This window comes from Perna viridis, chromosome 6 (assembly GCF_037379345.1).
Source record: "Perna viridis isolate PV_CMFRI_1.1 ecotype Kerala chromosome 6, ASM3737934v1, whole genome shotgun sequence".
Lineage (NCBI taxonomy): Eukaryota > Metazoa > Mollusca > Bivalvia > Mytilida > Mytilidae > Perna > Perna viridis.
In genome coordinates, this window is record NC_142450.1 from 39,631,592 (window position 1) to 39,648,418 (window position 16,827).

Genomic DNA, 16,827 nt, shown 5'->3' on the forward strand with positions numbered 1-16,827 from the left:
TTGCAATGTATGCAATGAAAATTGGTAAATAAACATGTTATCTGTGTTAGTTTTTAGTTATTGAATTCGCAATTTTAGGTTATACCGGATCACATGGATTATATTTTTCAAAAAAATGTATGAAAAGAGAATTTTTGTTAAGGTATCAAAAATTAGGAAAATAAAGGCATGTCTAATACTAATGTTTGCAGTCTTTTATCCGATCTCCTATGATGTTTTGTAATTTTTGTGATGGTACAGCCATATGCGAAAAAAAATTTGTTTCAGTTGAACAAAAAAAAAAAGAAATTTTCAACAGTGATAGTGGAAGTGAAGACTTATTTTAGAAAGTTTAATATTAGAATTGCTACAATATTTCAGATGTAACACTCAGTCTGATTGGATAAAAAAAAGTTGTATTTCATTTCATAAACCAAATTTTGTTCTGTGATTGTGACATCATCAACCTTTTCAACTAGATAAATCTTAATACTTGGAATGGCTGTCTTTTTTTCTCTGTTTATTTGAAATTAAACCAATACCGGTTGTTACACAATTGAATAGTTTTATTCACGTTTCTCCAACATCTCATTTTTTTCAATCCTCAGACTTAAACAACAATAGACCCTTTCGTGGAAAGTTGATGAGCGTGCTCAATATACAGTTCCGCGAGGTAGGGCTTGGGTAGAATTTTCCTCCCGGGAGTGTATATTGGGCATGCTCTACACATGATCATTGACTATCTAAAAGTTACCACAAAAAGCGTCTTTGAAGAGGTGGTTCATCTGGTATTCAAGCATAAATTATTTGGTATTGCTTTTAGCATCAGGTTTTTAAGAATTTTTGTGACAAAGTTTAACATGCTGTTTTATTAAGTTTTTTTTACCTTCAATCTTTTTCTTTCCTTTTTCCCCAAAACCTTAGATTATTTCAAAATAATTGCTGTTGTTATTCTTATTTGTTTGTTTTTAACTTTATAAAATATTTTCTTGATCTTTGTTTTGTTATTGATTACAGTAATGTTGTTTATTTTCTTCGGTTCTAGTTTTTGTGTCTGACTTTCTACTAATTGTTCATGTTGAAAGAAGGCAAATATATATACTCTGAATATTTTAGTAAAAATATATCACAGTTATTGCAGATAACATTTGAAAAATCACACAATTGTTTTATAAAAAAAGTAATTCAATCTTTTTTCTTTAAATTTTGCTTCAAATTTGTTTCCTCTTTCCATGGTATGCAAAAATACAAGTACATGATACACGTGGACAACATGTAAAAACTAATAAAAAAAATCCAGAACAAACTGTATGGTAAAAACTAATTTGCAACCATCAAAGCAAACTTTTATTTCCATTGTCATTTTCTTCCGATTTCAATTTTGTTTTCCTTTTAAATGGATATAAGATAAAAATGTCTCCTGTGGTCATTCATAATATAGTGTGCATTATTTGCATTACTGATCTTACAAAAGTATATTACTGATAATTATCATCACTTGTAATGTTAATATTACAATTAATATTTGCATTTGAACGTTAATAACGGGGTACTTCTTGTGGAACTAGTTTCCTGCGGTGGGTATAATTCATGATACAGGCTTTACACTTGCAGACTCTGACGACTGCCATATCAATTCCGATCTTCAAATATGTTGTCGATTAAAAATTCCAGCATTTTGTAAACATCTTCCTCTGTATATTTGGAAGATGATTTGGAATTTCAATTTCAATTAATAAAAATCGAATTGATAGGAAAAAGATTATCGTATCAAAAGAGGTGATATGAAAACTTCACTATTTATTATTTAGTTATGCTTTAACATCAACATAAAATAAACATGGGCTTAGTCCGAACTGGAGGCATGTGCTTTGGTTCAGTATCCAGGTGTCTCACATTTCTATACAGTAGGAAAGCCGGAAGTGCGTTTTAAGCCAAAAAGGTGATATGCCCTAATCAATGACCTTCCGTGATGTTTGGGCTATTTCGTGTGTGTTGGCCGTTCGAAAAATGACGTTGAAAATGACATGACATCTCATGTTTAAGCGATTACTGTGTTACATCCACTTGACGGAAAGCTATCATTTTTCGCCATGGAGAATTTAGATTTTTTGAAATTAGTCTTTCTACTTTTCTTGTTTAGATTAGAAAAAAAAAAACATAAGATTAATTTATTTTTTGTTCGTGCAAAAAAAATAACAGACACTTCCAAAGATGATCAGAAAATAATTTACGCGAAATAGGTACAAAAAAATGTTACATTCTGGATTTTCTTGAAAGTTGATATGAAAATTGAAATTCCTGGCAACATTTTCGTATAGGTCCGAAAAAAAAGTACCTAATTTTAAATGAGGGTTGTATGTTTTTGGTAGACTTTCCTATGAAATTTTATATTTCGGTATGATACTTTTTTGGCGGCACAGTGATAAAAAAATTACAAAACAAATTTACAAAACCCAGAATTGTCAATCTGTTAGGATGCAAATGTGAAAGATTTAGCTTAAGTTGGAAAGATCAAAGGAAAACGCATCCAAATCAACTTAAAAATGTGCGAGAGTAAAGGAAACACATGATGTACAAAATTGGTAAAATTTATCAATGCATTAACATTAACATTTATCCCTGTTTGACAAACTTTTACCCCTGTAAATAAATCTGTTTAGTGTCTACAAATACATCTACATATATACACTACTCGTGTCAAATTTGTGCAGTTGCAATCCAAATTAATGCAATGCATTAAAAATATTTACCACTAAATTTGGCGGCCATTAAGCTGAATACTTAAGCCAAGGATTTATATTTAACTCCTTGCTTAAACCCCAAAACTGATGGAGATTTTGTCCCGTAAGGAAGATACAAACGTTTACTGACAAAATGACAACTTTTAAGGAAAGTAAACCTTACGAGAAGATGGAAATAAATGTTACTTACATGACAGGGCCAAAATCCCGTATATGTGCGTAAAAAGACGATATTTTCAAATAAGGTACAAAAAAATGTTACCTCAGGGATTTAAGCGATTATAGGATCATTAAAATCTTTGAAATTAGAAGATTTCATTGCGAATACTTCCTCGATTTTTTCCAAATAAAAAAAAAACTACTAACTTTTTGCACGTAATTTTAGTCAGATATTAAAAGATTATTCTTATGCTGCTGAGAAACAGCAAAGACGGACAGGTCTAAATCACTAAAGTGGGAAATTGTGCATAATTCCAGGAATTGTCGATCCACTGTATTTTGTGGAAGTTTGAAATTTGAGATGTCATGAAGAATATTTAAGCGCATCTTCTTGAAAACTACTGCAGTGAATTTCATGAAACTGATAGTAGTTATTTTTTTCTTGTAGTTATGTCCTGAACACAACTTCTCTGAAACTACTAAACTAAATCTCGTGAAAATTGATAGAAAGCAAGGATGTAAACCATATGTATATGTAGTTGTGCATATTTTCAAAAATATTTTGATCCTTTATATTTTTTTGTGAGAGTATGCTCCTTTGAAGTTAAAATTTTGTCCCAAAATATGCAACTGCGGCAGCTTTTGATCACAACTTTTCTGAAACTACTCAACCATTATTATAACTCATGAAACTTTGTATGTAAGTACCTGAAGCCATGCCATAGGAGATTGACAGGAAAGGTGTTTTTTGTTACTTACTGAATTCCAATTTAATAACACTTTCTTAAAATTGTCATGACCATTTGTACATTGCATGGAATTGGGGAGATATATGTTGTGTACATTGCATGGAATTGGGGAGATGTATGTTGTGTACATGCTGTTATTTTGTACAAGCTATTACTTGTAAGAAAATATTGTAAACATAAGGATTTGTACAAGTAATTACCATACAATTTGTAAAATTTTCTGAACGAAAATAACGATAAATTAGAAAAGGACATCAATTCAGAGTTCCTTTCTTGAATTTTGCTTTCATACTTGTTTTGTTTACTGCCCATTACGCCCAATGGTATGTGGGGCAGCAACAAATGTATGCCATTCTGCCTGCCTTAGCCAATTTTCTATTAACTTCCCCATGAGTGGTTGTGTTTGCACATTTCACACTCAATAGTACTTATCCCGCTCCATGTAATCTTTGGTCTACCTCTGCACCTTTTCTGAAGATAGGAACTGATAAAGAGTGCAGTTTTAAAAAAGGATTTCATTTCTTGGGTTCATAAGGATTAAGATACACAGTGGTCCATTGTATATATGTCATAGAACAGATCGTTCACCAGTTAATCAGTCCTTTGTATATATGTCATAGAACAGATCGTTCACCAGTCAATCAGTTAATACACAGTGGTCCATTGTATATATGTCATAGAACAGATCGTTCACCAGTCAATCAGTTAATACACAGTGGTCCATTGTATATATGTCATAGAACAGATCGTTCACCAGTTAATCAGTTAATACATAGTGGTCCATTGTATATATGTCATAGAATAGATCGTTCACCAGTTAATCAGTCCATTGTATATATGTCATAGAACAGATCCTTCATCAGTTAATCAGTTAATACATAGTGGTCCATTGTATATATGTCATAGAATAGATCGTTCACCAGTTAATCAGTTTTATTTTTGTCTTCTTTTTGAAATTTTCTATGGTAATTTGGTTAGAACTCTTAAATGGAGGAACTAACAAATATTCAGATATGTCCATAAATAATACACCAGATTTATCAGATTTTAATGTGTGCTTGTATTTACACTCAACGGCAATCAGTGAAATGAAGAAATTTCAAATGTTATTGAAAATGATCTTGCACTGATGTCTTCTCGTGTTTATATACCTGCTTAAAATTTAGCATGATTTTTCATAAAAGGTAAAATTAAAAAAGACTAAAATCTCAACTTACATAATTTGCAGTAGGTTAAAAGGAAAAAAGGACGGAGTCTGAAGCAGGAAATCTTTACAGCAGCAGAACCAGATAGATTTTCTAGGCTGTATTGGGACCACATTGAGAATTACTGCTAGAAAGAGAGAGTTCCATTTCTTTGAAGGAATTAAACTTGTTTTTGGAGCAGTTTGTATTGGCATACATGTATTGTTTATCCTTGCCATTAAAGGTTTATGATCCTTTAAGATAAGAAACTTCCTTATTATTCCCGATCACTACACAATTAGTATGGAAACTTATAAAGACATAATTAAAAATAAAGAAGGAAAAACGCTGTTAGAGGTTTATTCAACCACTATCGTCTGATTAGTCAGGGTGTCAGCCATTTCAATTGGACCATCTTTTTAAGATTACCTTTTCAATGAGCAAATTTTTTTTTTATTTTTGTCACAGAATCTTCAAGTTTTTAGTGGAGTCCGAGTTGCTCATTTACTTTTGTTACTTTGTATGTATCAGTTTGGTTACTTTATGTTCTTTGTTGTGTATATTTGTTTTCCATGTCTGTTCTTTGACGCAGCATTACATTCTTTTGATTTCCGTCAGAATTTCGGTTCCATTGATTCCCTTGATTACTCTTTCTATCATAGAACTACATGCATTATCAGTAATGTTATATACATTTTAGGTCATATTTAATGAATTAGAAATAGATGAACAACATTACCTTGCAATAACCAGATGAGGAATGCGATGAAGTAACTGGTGGAGGATCTACATTTTTTACACAAAGTCATGTGAGATATTGAATTCAAATAATAGGTGTGAAGTGCATTGAGACTTGCATGTTTCCAGACGAATTTTGTATTTGAAAAAAAAAATGATTTAATGGCTTTTATTTCATCAAACCTTTCTAGTTTATTATATTATTCTGATATATAAATAGCATGGCATTAATATAAACTCGTAATTCTTTCGTCTAACCCGGACTTGACTTTTATGGGCAACCCGGCGGGTGTTTCTAGAAAAGCAGATGACGCTTAACCTACCGGCGCACATGGTCCATGTTCTAAGCTTTTAGTGGAGTACAAGTTGCTCATTTGTTTTTGTTACTTTGTATGTATGATTTTAGTTACTTCATGTTCTTTTGTGTGTATGTCTGTTTTACATATCTGGTCCCCTGGATGCAATCCCTGGATTACATTCTTTTGATTACCGCTATAACCTTAGTTCCCTTGCTTATTGTTTCAAATTATTTCAGCTATCTCCACATCCAAATAATACTCAGAAGACTATACTATCAGTTATACAATGTTTTTGTACTTTCCTTACATTAAAGATATGATTGGAAAATATTTAAAGTCATTTTTGATATTTTGTTCTACTATGACACATTAATAACGTATTGAGCTAAGTACCACTTTTCGTGGTTACATATAATTTTTGAAATGTAATTAAAGTAGCTATCCCATATATGCTTTATTTCTTACATGCAAATTTTATCATTAATCCATCCAATATAAGCATATTGGTATATTTGATAAATTTTAGTTATATTTTCTTCTCAAGACGATGTAAGTTGCACAGATACACAAAATTATCAAAAATTAAAGACATGGAATTTGCTGTCAAGAAAATGCATCTGGCCAAACTTTTAGGTCTTTTCATATTTTTTTTAAAATTTCGAATCAGTGGAACTGGATGTATACACTAATTCAAAACGGTACCATGCAGTCTATGAATAATTTCCTAGTTAAAACCCTAATTGTTTCCTGATATAAATGTTCCATGAACAGAGCTGAAGCTCAATTATGCAGGCAACACATTATATAGAGTTTCAGAGATAAACTGTTATTAATTACAGAGAGAGGAAAGTCTTCACTACATAATTAAAGAAAAGAAAGTTATGTATTAATGCTTTAATAAGATTAATCTACAAAAATATATAAATCTATAAGGTGTCATTGGTCGATGCATGGTATAATATAGCAAGTGTAATCACAAAGAAAAAAATCAACAAATTAACATTTAAATCAACAAAAATGGGACTAATATAACTAAAACTGAAAAATGTTCCAGGAACTGAAAATTATTTTTCCTGGGACATATACATTCTGTCTTGTAAACATGTTTGTAAATTGAGTTTCAAAACACATAAAAAACATACATCAAAATATGCTATGGCCTTTGGCTTTGGGTCATTACATAAAAAGGTGGGTTTTCAACTTAATTTTCGAAGTAATAGTCACTGTCTTCTCTAAATCTTAAAGACAACACTTGAAAGGATTGAAAGAAAAACTACTTGACAAAACATATAAATGAGCTGAATATATAAATTTGATAGGTAAACCTATTTCATTAAAATATTTTAATTAATTTGTCATGAAATTAGCAAATGGTTAGACCCAGCTGAGCTTAAAATCTTCTAAGTATCCTGTTTCTGTAATGTGATAAAAAATATGTGTATTTTTTAGATGTCAATCCAGTTGTTTAATTGTCTATTTCCAATTTTAAAAACTAAAGTATTCAATAACAAGACAATATTCAATACTACTATGAGTTATGCACAAAGCAACAGTGTTCTTCTCTTTAACATGTACAGTTATATTGATATGAAGTAAAGCTTTTTTATAGCTTGGCCATTTTTGCAAGTGGAATTAATTTTACTAGCAAGGTTGAATTTATATATGTATTTTGTTTACATGTACAAAAGGTAATAAGACGTTTTGACTGGACAATGACAGTGATTGAATTAAGTTGAAATACTTGCTAAATGTAAGTTAAAATTCAACTTTACAAGTACTAAAATGGCTAAGCTATAAAAAAGCTATTCCTTTGTGTAAAAGTAAGTTACAATGGTTTCAATGTAGTTATATTTAACAGTAAAAGTGCCTGTTATTTTATGTAAACATTCTACAATAAACTTTTACAGATCATGAACAGTTACCTGTACACCTCAGAAAGTGACAACTAAAGATTAATGGAAACAAAATTTAAGCAGTTCCCCCTGAAACAAATTCTAAACTACACTGACTGATACACGTAGAATTACTAAACTTATGTCTTTACTAAAATGGATAAATGCTAGAGTTATCAGTTGTTACAATTATAGACATAACATGTCAAGATATTATATTTGAAACTCTCTTTAGTAAATGATACATATAGAGAGATCTTTAAATGTGACACCAAAAACAAAAATCATCCCTTGTCCAGAAATGAGACATATTCATATTTATGGCACTTTTTTTTTACCATTACATTTTCTGACAGGAGTGTTTGAACTTTTAGAAACTGAAATTTTGTTGTTTGTATTTTCATAAATGATTTGTCAAACAACCATAGGAAAACTTAGTCAAAGGTTGAAATAAAAAAAAAAACATTTGAAGATAACAGCTTAACTACTTTATTCATTGTATAAAAACGTATAAAAAATAAACCTTATCCATGAACAAATACACACTTGTATATTATTTATTTTGATTGATTGATAGGGCATTATCCTTTTGCATTAAATCTATCACATACAAGTATCTATACACCTGAACGTTTATCAACTAAGGACATCCAAATTGTGCCAAATGTGATGCTAAAATGTATGTTTCTTTGAGAAATAAGTTAAATGTGCTAAACAATTTCAACCCAAACAGATTTTTTAAATTTTAATTTCAAATAAGCTTTGAAGTGAAGAAGTATGTTATCAATGTCCAGTACAGATTTACTTTCCTACTTTGTTACCATTTTAAATCCAACATAAACTATGGGTATGTTACGACTCTCTGGTTATGTAGAGTGTGTTCTTCTCTTTCTGGATATTTACTGACTTATACATTTCAATATGTATGTATAAATAGAATTATTTGTGTTTAATGTTACAAAAATGTCTGAAAAGTAGGAAAAGACAGATTCAATTTCTTTATTTTTTTTTAAATTTTAAAAGGTTATATTTTCAGGTAAATTGAAGTAATTGACCTATACTTTCAGATGCAAGTGATACCTTTAAGATTCTGTGTAATTGGTGCAAATGGATAACAGCCCATTTATATTTGTAGAATAAAATAACATTCTAACAATATTGAAAACCCTTCCAGCTAAATGATCTATAACATAGCACCATCTTATTATAAGACAAAACTTAATCAATCGTAATGTATTAAACTAAATGTAGTATTATACTAAGATGACCAGAAAATGACTGGGATTAAACATAAAGTGAAATTATTTCACTTGCTAAAATTTGCTTGTGGATTTCTATATGTATTATAAGTCAGTTCAGAAATAACCCAAGAAATTTAGATTTATGGAGTGTAAATTGTCAGTAATTGCTAACTTTAGCTAGTGGCAAAATTTAATACATGAAATGAACATGAGAAGTACAATAATATTTGGTTTGTGATCAAGCTTTTTATCTATTACATATATGTAACACCCTGTTACAATTAAATCACAGAAAATCAACATCTCCTAAATAACTGACATCTTTAGTAAAGAGATCTCGACTTTAACCCTGATAATAGAGATCTAATACATTGGAATGTAAAATGTGGACAACTTTGTCCAACCTTGTGTCATAGAAAACAGTAGGAACTATTTTAGAAGGATAGAAGAAAATGTACATACTAGACCAGGCTTGGTTCTATCAGAGCCTTCATTTCACCTGGAAATTTATACAAAAGAATCATACAATAAACCCTTTGTAAGGAATACACATATACAATAATAGTGTATTGGCGAAAATGTGTAAATTGATAACACAACCTAATATTTTAAGTATAGTTTTCAAGCTACAGCGCTGTCAAATGCTATTGATACATAAATGGGAATGGATTCAACCTATATAGAGGTGTTACTATATAAACATGTATACATAAAAAACACATAATGTACAAAGGTATCTCCAAAAAAATGTTATAACAGTAATATTCTATATTGACAATATTATTATTTTCTTATAAACTTCATTTTTATCCCTTTTCACAATTAAAAACAAAATGAAATAGATGTTTTTGATTCAGGAAATCGACCAAATGCAAGTTTTTGAAAATTCAAGATAAAAGATTTCACAAGGCTGTTCATTAGATATAAATATAAATATTATTAAAAAAAAAACACAAATATACTCTCTGGAATATAAACTTGATTATACATGGAATGTTTCAACAACCTTGTCACAAACTCACCAGGAATCAGTGTATAAAGACAACCATTTCTGTTCTTATAACAACCTCTGTGTATAAAACATTTCATTAACATATACAATCATTACCATATCCATATCCTATCTCTTGATTCTGTTGTAAAAAAAAACCCTTATTTAACAAAATAAATGACTAAACTTATTTTTCCATTTCAAGATATCAATTTAAATTTTCTGCTATTTATTTTTGCATCTAATACTCTGTCTAACATGTACATGAGAATTAAATACGTTTATAGTATTCCATAATTAAGGGACATAATTCATTGCATATCGTTTCTGCTTCTTCTCCTTGCTTGGGACATTAGTGAAATGAATTGCTGTAAATAGATTGGTTTACAATTACATTGTCTGTCCCCTTCCTAATAAAGTGAAAAAATCTGATTTATCAAAAAATAAAAGTCCAAAATGAGTCAATAAAGAGATTGCAATATTTGGTGATAATAATGCTGTTTCAGCAGGCAATAAAAAGATGAATATATATGTTAGCACACATAGGGCTGATTGTACCAGTAAAATCAGGGATCATATAGAAGAAAAAAGTTTTAACTTTCATATAGTAATCTTCAAACAATTATAAAAATTCATAACAAGCATTTCAACAAGAAAAAAAGCTATCAAAATATATATAAATGTCTATAAATGTTAAATACAGCCATCTGAATTATTTAACAACCATTTCAAAATATTTGATTGCATAGAGTAAATATCACACACCATGTCTAGATCATAAAACTGTTTTAGGTGTTCCAGCAATGACATTGTCATACAAACTGGGTTCCTCTGCATCTGAAAGGAAAAAAAACTCAGTGATTAAGTCATACCTTAAAGAAAAAGTTCAGTTTAATTTAAGGAGCCTGAATCATCATTTGGGGCTCACATGTTTTACATTTTCCAAAAAAGATTAAGAATTCCTTAAAGTCATAATGATCAAATTTGAAAAAAAAAATTGAAAAAGTATCAAATTAGGCATTAATGTTGGCACAAACTCCTACAGTATGCTGTTAGATGACTTATGCATGGTAAAATTTATAAATGCTTGATGACTCTTGCACAATTTCTGTTTCTATATTTAAGAATTTATTTCTAAAATATTACCAGAAAAAGGTATTTAAAATGAATTAAATTTTGACAGGAAATTTAAAAAAAACTTCCATGGAATAGAAAGCCCCTACATCTTGCTGGAATCTAATATAGTTACCAAAAGCTTTGTTTTCATATATATTTTCATCCATATTATTGAAATTGTTCATATAGATGTTTTCATCTTCCATTTCTTTCTTTCTCTTCTTCTCTAGTAAATCTTTCACACAATCATGTATAAATATGTATTGTTGCTGAAAATACACAAAAAAAAATATCTGCTGTAAAGAATGAAATTTAAAAAAAATTGCAGCAGTGAACCATATTATAGTGAAACCAAATCTTGAATAAAACAGTAACTTTTGTAAATAAGGCATCTTGTGAAGTTTTTTCAAATTAATTTAAACTCTTTTTGAACCTTGGTAAACCAAACAGCTGTTTAGATAAGACATGTTTCACTGTATATAGCATCACTGATTTGTACACAAGGTAGTATGACAATGTTGTATATGTATTCTTACTGTAATATAACCTGTCATTACAGAGAGCTGTCTTGCCTGTCACACATGGATATATTGTTAATAAACTTGGATTGAAAGTGACAGTATCAATAATTTTATATGTTATAGATAATTTATTATATCAATGTAACTATTTGACGCCACCAAAACAGACAGATTCCTCATGTATTGCTTATTGTTTGCATATGTAGAGCTATTCAAAGTGATGTTTCACTAATGTAAAATTTCACTCATTAGACTGTGACTGTGGTGGCATATACATGAAATGGATACAGAATTGTAGTATTGTGATACTAATGCAACTGAATTCAAAATATAGTTGATGTAGCATAAGTGATTCATTTAAGCTAATCTAATAAAAAAAACTTGACATCAAAATCTTAAAGGTGGATACACTGGAAAAGTAATATCTTAGTCTCAACTTTCGCAACATTTGAAGTTTGTTTCCTATAATGAACCATGGGCACAGCTTGATAAAACTGCAGCATTTGAACCCTAATCAGCTGAAGCAATTTTACAGGTTTCTGACACAGAACCAGGAATGACACTGCAGGTTTCTGACATAGAACCAGGAATGTGACACAGCAGGTTTCCGAGGTTTCTGACATAGAACCAGGAATGTGACACAGCAGGTTTCTGAGGTTTCTGACACAGAACCAGGAATGACACTGCAGGTTTCTGAGGTTTCTGACAGAGAACCAGGAATGTGACACAGCAGGTTTCTGAGATAGAACCAGGACTGACACTGCAGGTTTCTGAGGTTTCTGACAGAGAACCAGGAATCTGACACTGCAGGTTTCTGACACAGAACCAGGAATAAGACACTGCAGGTTTCTGACACTGAATCAGAAAGGAGACACTGTAGGTTTCTGACATAGAACCAGGAATAAACAATGCAGGTTTCTGAAAGACACCCAGGAATAGGACACTGCAGGATTGTGACACAAAACCAGGAATAAAATACTGCAAGTTTCTGTTTCTGACACAGAATCAGGAATATGACACTGCAAGTTTCTGTTTCTAACAGAGAACCAGGAATATGACACTGCAAGTATCTGTTTCTGACACAGAAATAGGAATGAAACACTGCAGGTTTCTGACAGAGACCCAGGAATAAGACACTGCAGGAATCTGACACTGCAAGTTTCTGTCTCTGACACAGAATCAGGAATATGACCCTGTAAGTTTCTGTTTCTGACACAGAATCAGGAATGAGACACTGCAAGTTTCTGATACAGAACCAGGAATGCATCACTGCAGGTTCCTGACACAGGACAAGGAATGTAACACTCCAGGTTCCGACACAGAACCAGGAATAAGACACTGAAGGATTCTTACTGAGAACCAGGACTGTGACACTGCAAGTTACTGTTTCTTACACAGAATAAAGAATGAAACACTACAGGTTTCTGACACAGAACCAGGAATGTGACATTAAAGGTTTATAACACAAAATGAATGTAGTCAAGAAAATGAAAAAGTTTTTACCTAGGTATTATGTATTAGTTTTATTTAGTATAATTGGACTTATATCTAATATAAGGAAGAAGTTGAAAACATTGATATTTTATAAATAATCATGCCTTTTACATTTATATGTCAACTAAGATTTATTTTTCTTCATAATTTAATGAACCCTTAAGATGTGAGCTATAAACAGGTCATATTTTGTGTATGGTAAAGATACAAAACTAGTAAAGACTCGGTATTGTTGTTTAACTTCCTGTCAGACTAAAATCACGTAAGTGCTTCTAAAGTCAAAGGTTTACAAAACTTGTATGGATTACCACTATGAGGACTTAGTCCTGTATCATGTGTTTTAGTAATAACAATTACTCACTAAGGGTTGCTGATAATTGTAATGAAGCTGATACAAAAAACAACTGACAGTAAAACTGAAGGCCCCAAACACTTATATGGGAGAGGGGCATACAAAACACTTATATGGGAGAGGGGCATACAAAACATAAAAAGATCATTAGATTTATAATATTAGCTGAGGATTTTAGATCCTGAATATACTGGACATATTTTTTTAAATAAATACAGTATGTTAGTATGATTACTAGCTAAATATTCTCTGATAACTATTTTCCTTCAAAATTTGCAAAGTAAAAAGCACAGATAAGTTCTTAAATCAATGTCCAGACAAAATAAATACAGAACTTTAACAGAAAGTGTAAATTCTTCTATAAGGTATAAAATATCTTAATTTCATGGGTAAGAATTTTTTGTGGTTTGTGGAATTTTCCATAGTTTATGGAGTTTGGAATTTTGTGGATTGAGTATAACCTCAATTTTTTTCTACAGAACTTTTGCGTTTTGTTTGGAATTTAAAATCATGGCTTGACAACACATGAAAACCACAAAAATTATTACCCCACAAACAATGGGTCTTCCACGTAATGTGAATATAACCACGTAGAGAACAAACCTCAGTTTGCACCATGTAATTACGACACTTCCTCATACTGTGTACCAAGTCAAATATGTCAATCTTAGCATTCCAATCATGGTCCCTGATAAACTGGATCATATGGTCAACAGCTATAAATGTTCCAGTCCTACCAACTCCAGCACTGAAAATAAAGGTGGTGTTTAGCTGTAAAATGGCTATGATCCGACACATACATCTCAACCTTTCCTTTTTAAGTGGTACCCATTTTTGAGACCACCTAAAAGTCCACCAGTTTAAGGAAATTTTCCATCAGTTTCTAAAATCTATCATTTATGATTTTATCATATTTTAACAATCATGGAATGAAACTTTAGAGACTGCCATTGATAGGTATATATCACTAAATTTTAATTAGCTAATTAAAATAAATGAATGAAATAAGTTAATGGAACTCACAAATTTTAATTTGTATACACGTTTTTTTTTTCTTTTCTCTTATTATTGCTGAGTAGTTAATACTTATGAACAATGAAAAGAAACTTTAGTATTACTTTTATTATTGGTGTCAACTCTCATCCACTGTATATCATTTTGCTGACATTTTTCCTCAAAATTGTGCCATACAATTCTTATTTCAGCTAGAGCACTTCCTTTGTCAATTTTGCCTCAATAGGGTTGGCATGTATGTAAGCAGTTTACCTCTTCACTATTTAGTTTCATTAAAACAATGAAGTGAGTATTTACCTGCAGTGAACAATCATTGGTAGACGGCTCTCCTGAACAGTCACATGACTACGGACATTGGTGATGAAATCAACCAACACATCATTCTGTACATCAGCAGAGAAATCTCTCCAATTCAGGAAATGGAAATGTTTAACTGTTCTGGTTTTCTCCCCCTACAAAACAGTAAAAGAAATAAAATCCCTAGGTATCATAAACCTCCCCTTCAGAACAATATAACAAGAGGCTCCCAGGAGCCTGAATGGCTCACCTGGTTCAATTTTGTCTTTCAAGGGCAGTAAATTTAACAAGTAGTTGACCAACAACTTTGACTTGAGAAGACTTTGGAAGAACTTATCATAAGGATCATTTCACTAATTGAAAGTTTCTTTCTATCCATCACAATTTTCAAGATATTGGCTAAAAACTGTAAAATAAAATCCTTTTTCCCCTTTCAAGGGCAATAACACTTACAAGGAGTCATCTGACAACTTTTATCGCTGAAGACTTTTGTAGGCTTTATAATACATAATATAATAAGTATCATTTCAGCAATAAAAAGAATTTGGCTAAATATATCGGTTTTTGAGATATATGCGAAATACTACTGTCTGACCCTTATGTTCTATTTTTATTAACGGTGGCCATATTTTTTGACAGATCAAAAATCCCCACATCAGTTCCATGCAGGATACCCCAAGGAACATTCATACTAAGTTTGGTTCCAATTGGTCAAGTAGTGTCCAGGAGAAGAGTTTCGAAAAATTGTTAACGACGACGGACGCCAAGTGATGGCAATAGCTCACATGGCCTTTGGCCATGTGAGCTACATTTGCAAGCTTTAAGCATCCTACTCATTCTCCCTCTACAAAACAGTATGAAATGTAAGTCTTTAGCATCATACACCTTATCCTGCTACAGAACAATACAAAATGTGAGCCTAAAGCATCCTACACTTTATCCCTCTTCAAAACAGTAGGAAATACGAGCCATAAGGATTTTCTGCCGCTACAGAACAATTAAATTATAAGCCTTGGGTATCCTAAACCTTACCATTACAGAACAGTACAAAATGTGAGCCTAAAGCATCTGACACCTTCTCCCTCTGCAGAACAGTATGAAATGTAAGTCTTAGGTATCCAACACCTCCAACAAAACAGTAAAAAATACAAGATTTAGGAAACCTACTTCTTCAATTTACTAATGTACTGATTACATGTAATTCAATGGAAAACTTATCTTTTAATTTCTATGTTTCAATATGAAATTGCAAGTCAATGCATTCAATTTGAACTGTGAAAATTTAGACAAACAACAATAATAAATAATATTAAATAAATTATCTGGTTCTCAGACACCCGCACCTCCTTCAGAAACCAACTTCTCATGAAGTTTTATATACACAGCTTGTGTTTTTACTAAACATTTACAGGAAATATTGAATGAAATCCTTATAACACTATGTTCTATGTATACACTTTAAATATCTACAAATAAAAGCATTTACTACATATACCCCCCTAAAAAAAAACAACAAACATGTCAAGGAAATTAAAACATACTATGGGGCAACAAACTAAAAAGTCCATACCAACATCTGACATTGGGATAAACTGACAGGAACTAAATCCCATACCTACATTTTTTTTAGAAATCAGTTGTCTTAAAACCAGATAATTAACATCAAATGGCCTTACCATGGATAGTTGGAATATCCTGAAGTCATAAGTGTTAATGGTAGAACAGTTAGTTGTCTGTACTACTATCTCTCCATACTGTTTAGCTTCTGCCACTTCCAATGGCCAGTAACATTCACATTTTGTCTGCAATACATAATTATTAGACATGTTTCAAACAAAAAAATCCTATAATTGATATTTTTATCAAAAGTCATAGTGAATTCTAAAAGCAAAGCATAATAAGAAATGACATGTTATTAAATCCAATCTTTATGCACAAAGTCTGGAGAAAATGTTTTAATCCTATGTCCTCTATTTTTATAATTTGCTGTAATGTTCTTGAACACAAGTAAATAGTTAAGTATTGGATGATAAACTGTTCGCAAAAAAAACCCCAAA

The 16,827-nt window shown here is 31.1% G+C and overlaps 1 protein-coding gene across 13 annotated transcripts in view; it reads right to left on the reverse strand.

The window, feature by feature from the left end:
* Positions 1–6,731: 6,731 nt before the first annotated feature.
* The window catches only part of LOC148614921 (receptor-type tyrosine-protein phosphatase eta-like), a 118,153-nt gene continuing 108,057 nt past the window's right edge, over positions 6,732–16,827 (reverse strand). For all 13 annotated transcript variants that reach the window (XM_088589445.1, XM_088589453.1, XM_088589446.1 and 10 more), the window contains 5 exons: positions 16,447–16,572; positions 14,771–14,925; positions 14,063–14,207; positions 11,226–11,361; positions 6,732–10,813 (listed from right to left, as the gene is read on the reverse strand). In XM_088589445.1, coding sequence (XP_088445571.1) covers positions 10,752–10,813; positions 11,226–11,361; positions 14,063–14,207; positions 14,771–14,925; positions 16,447–16,572 — 624 coding nt within the window. In that variant the 3' untranslated portion in view covers positions 6,732–10,751. The remainder of the gene's footprint in view (positions 10,814–11,225; positions 11,362–14,062; positions 14,208–14,770; positions 14,926–16,446; positions 16,573–16,827) is intronic.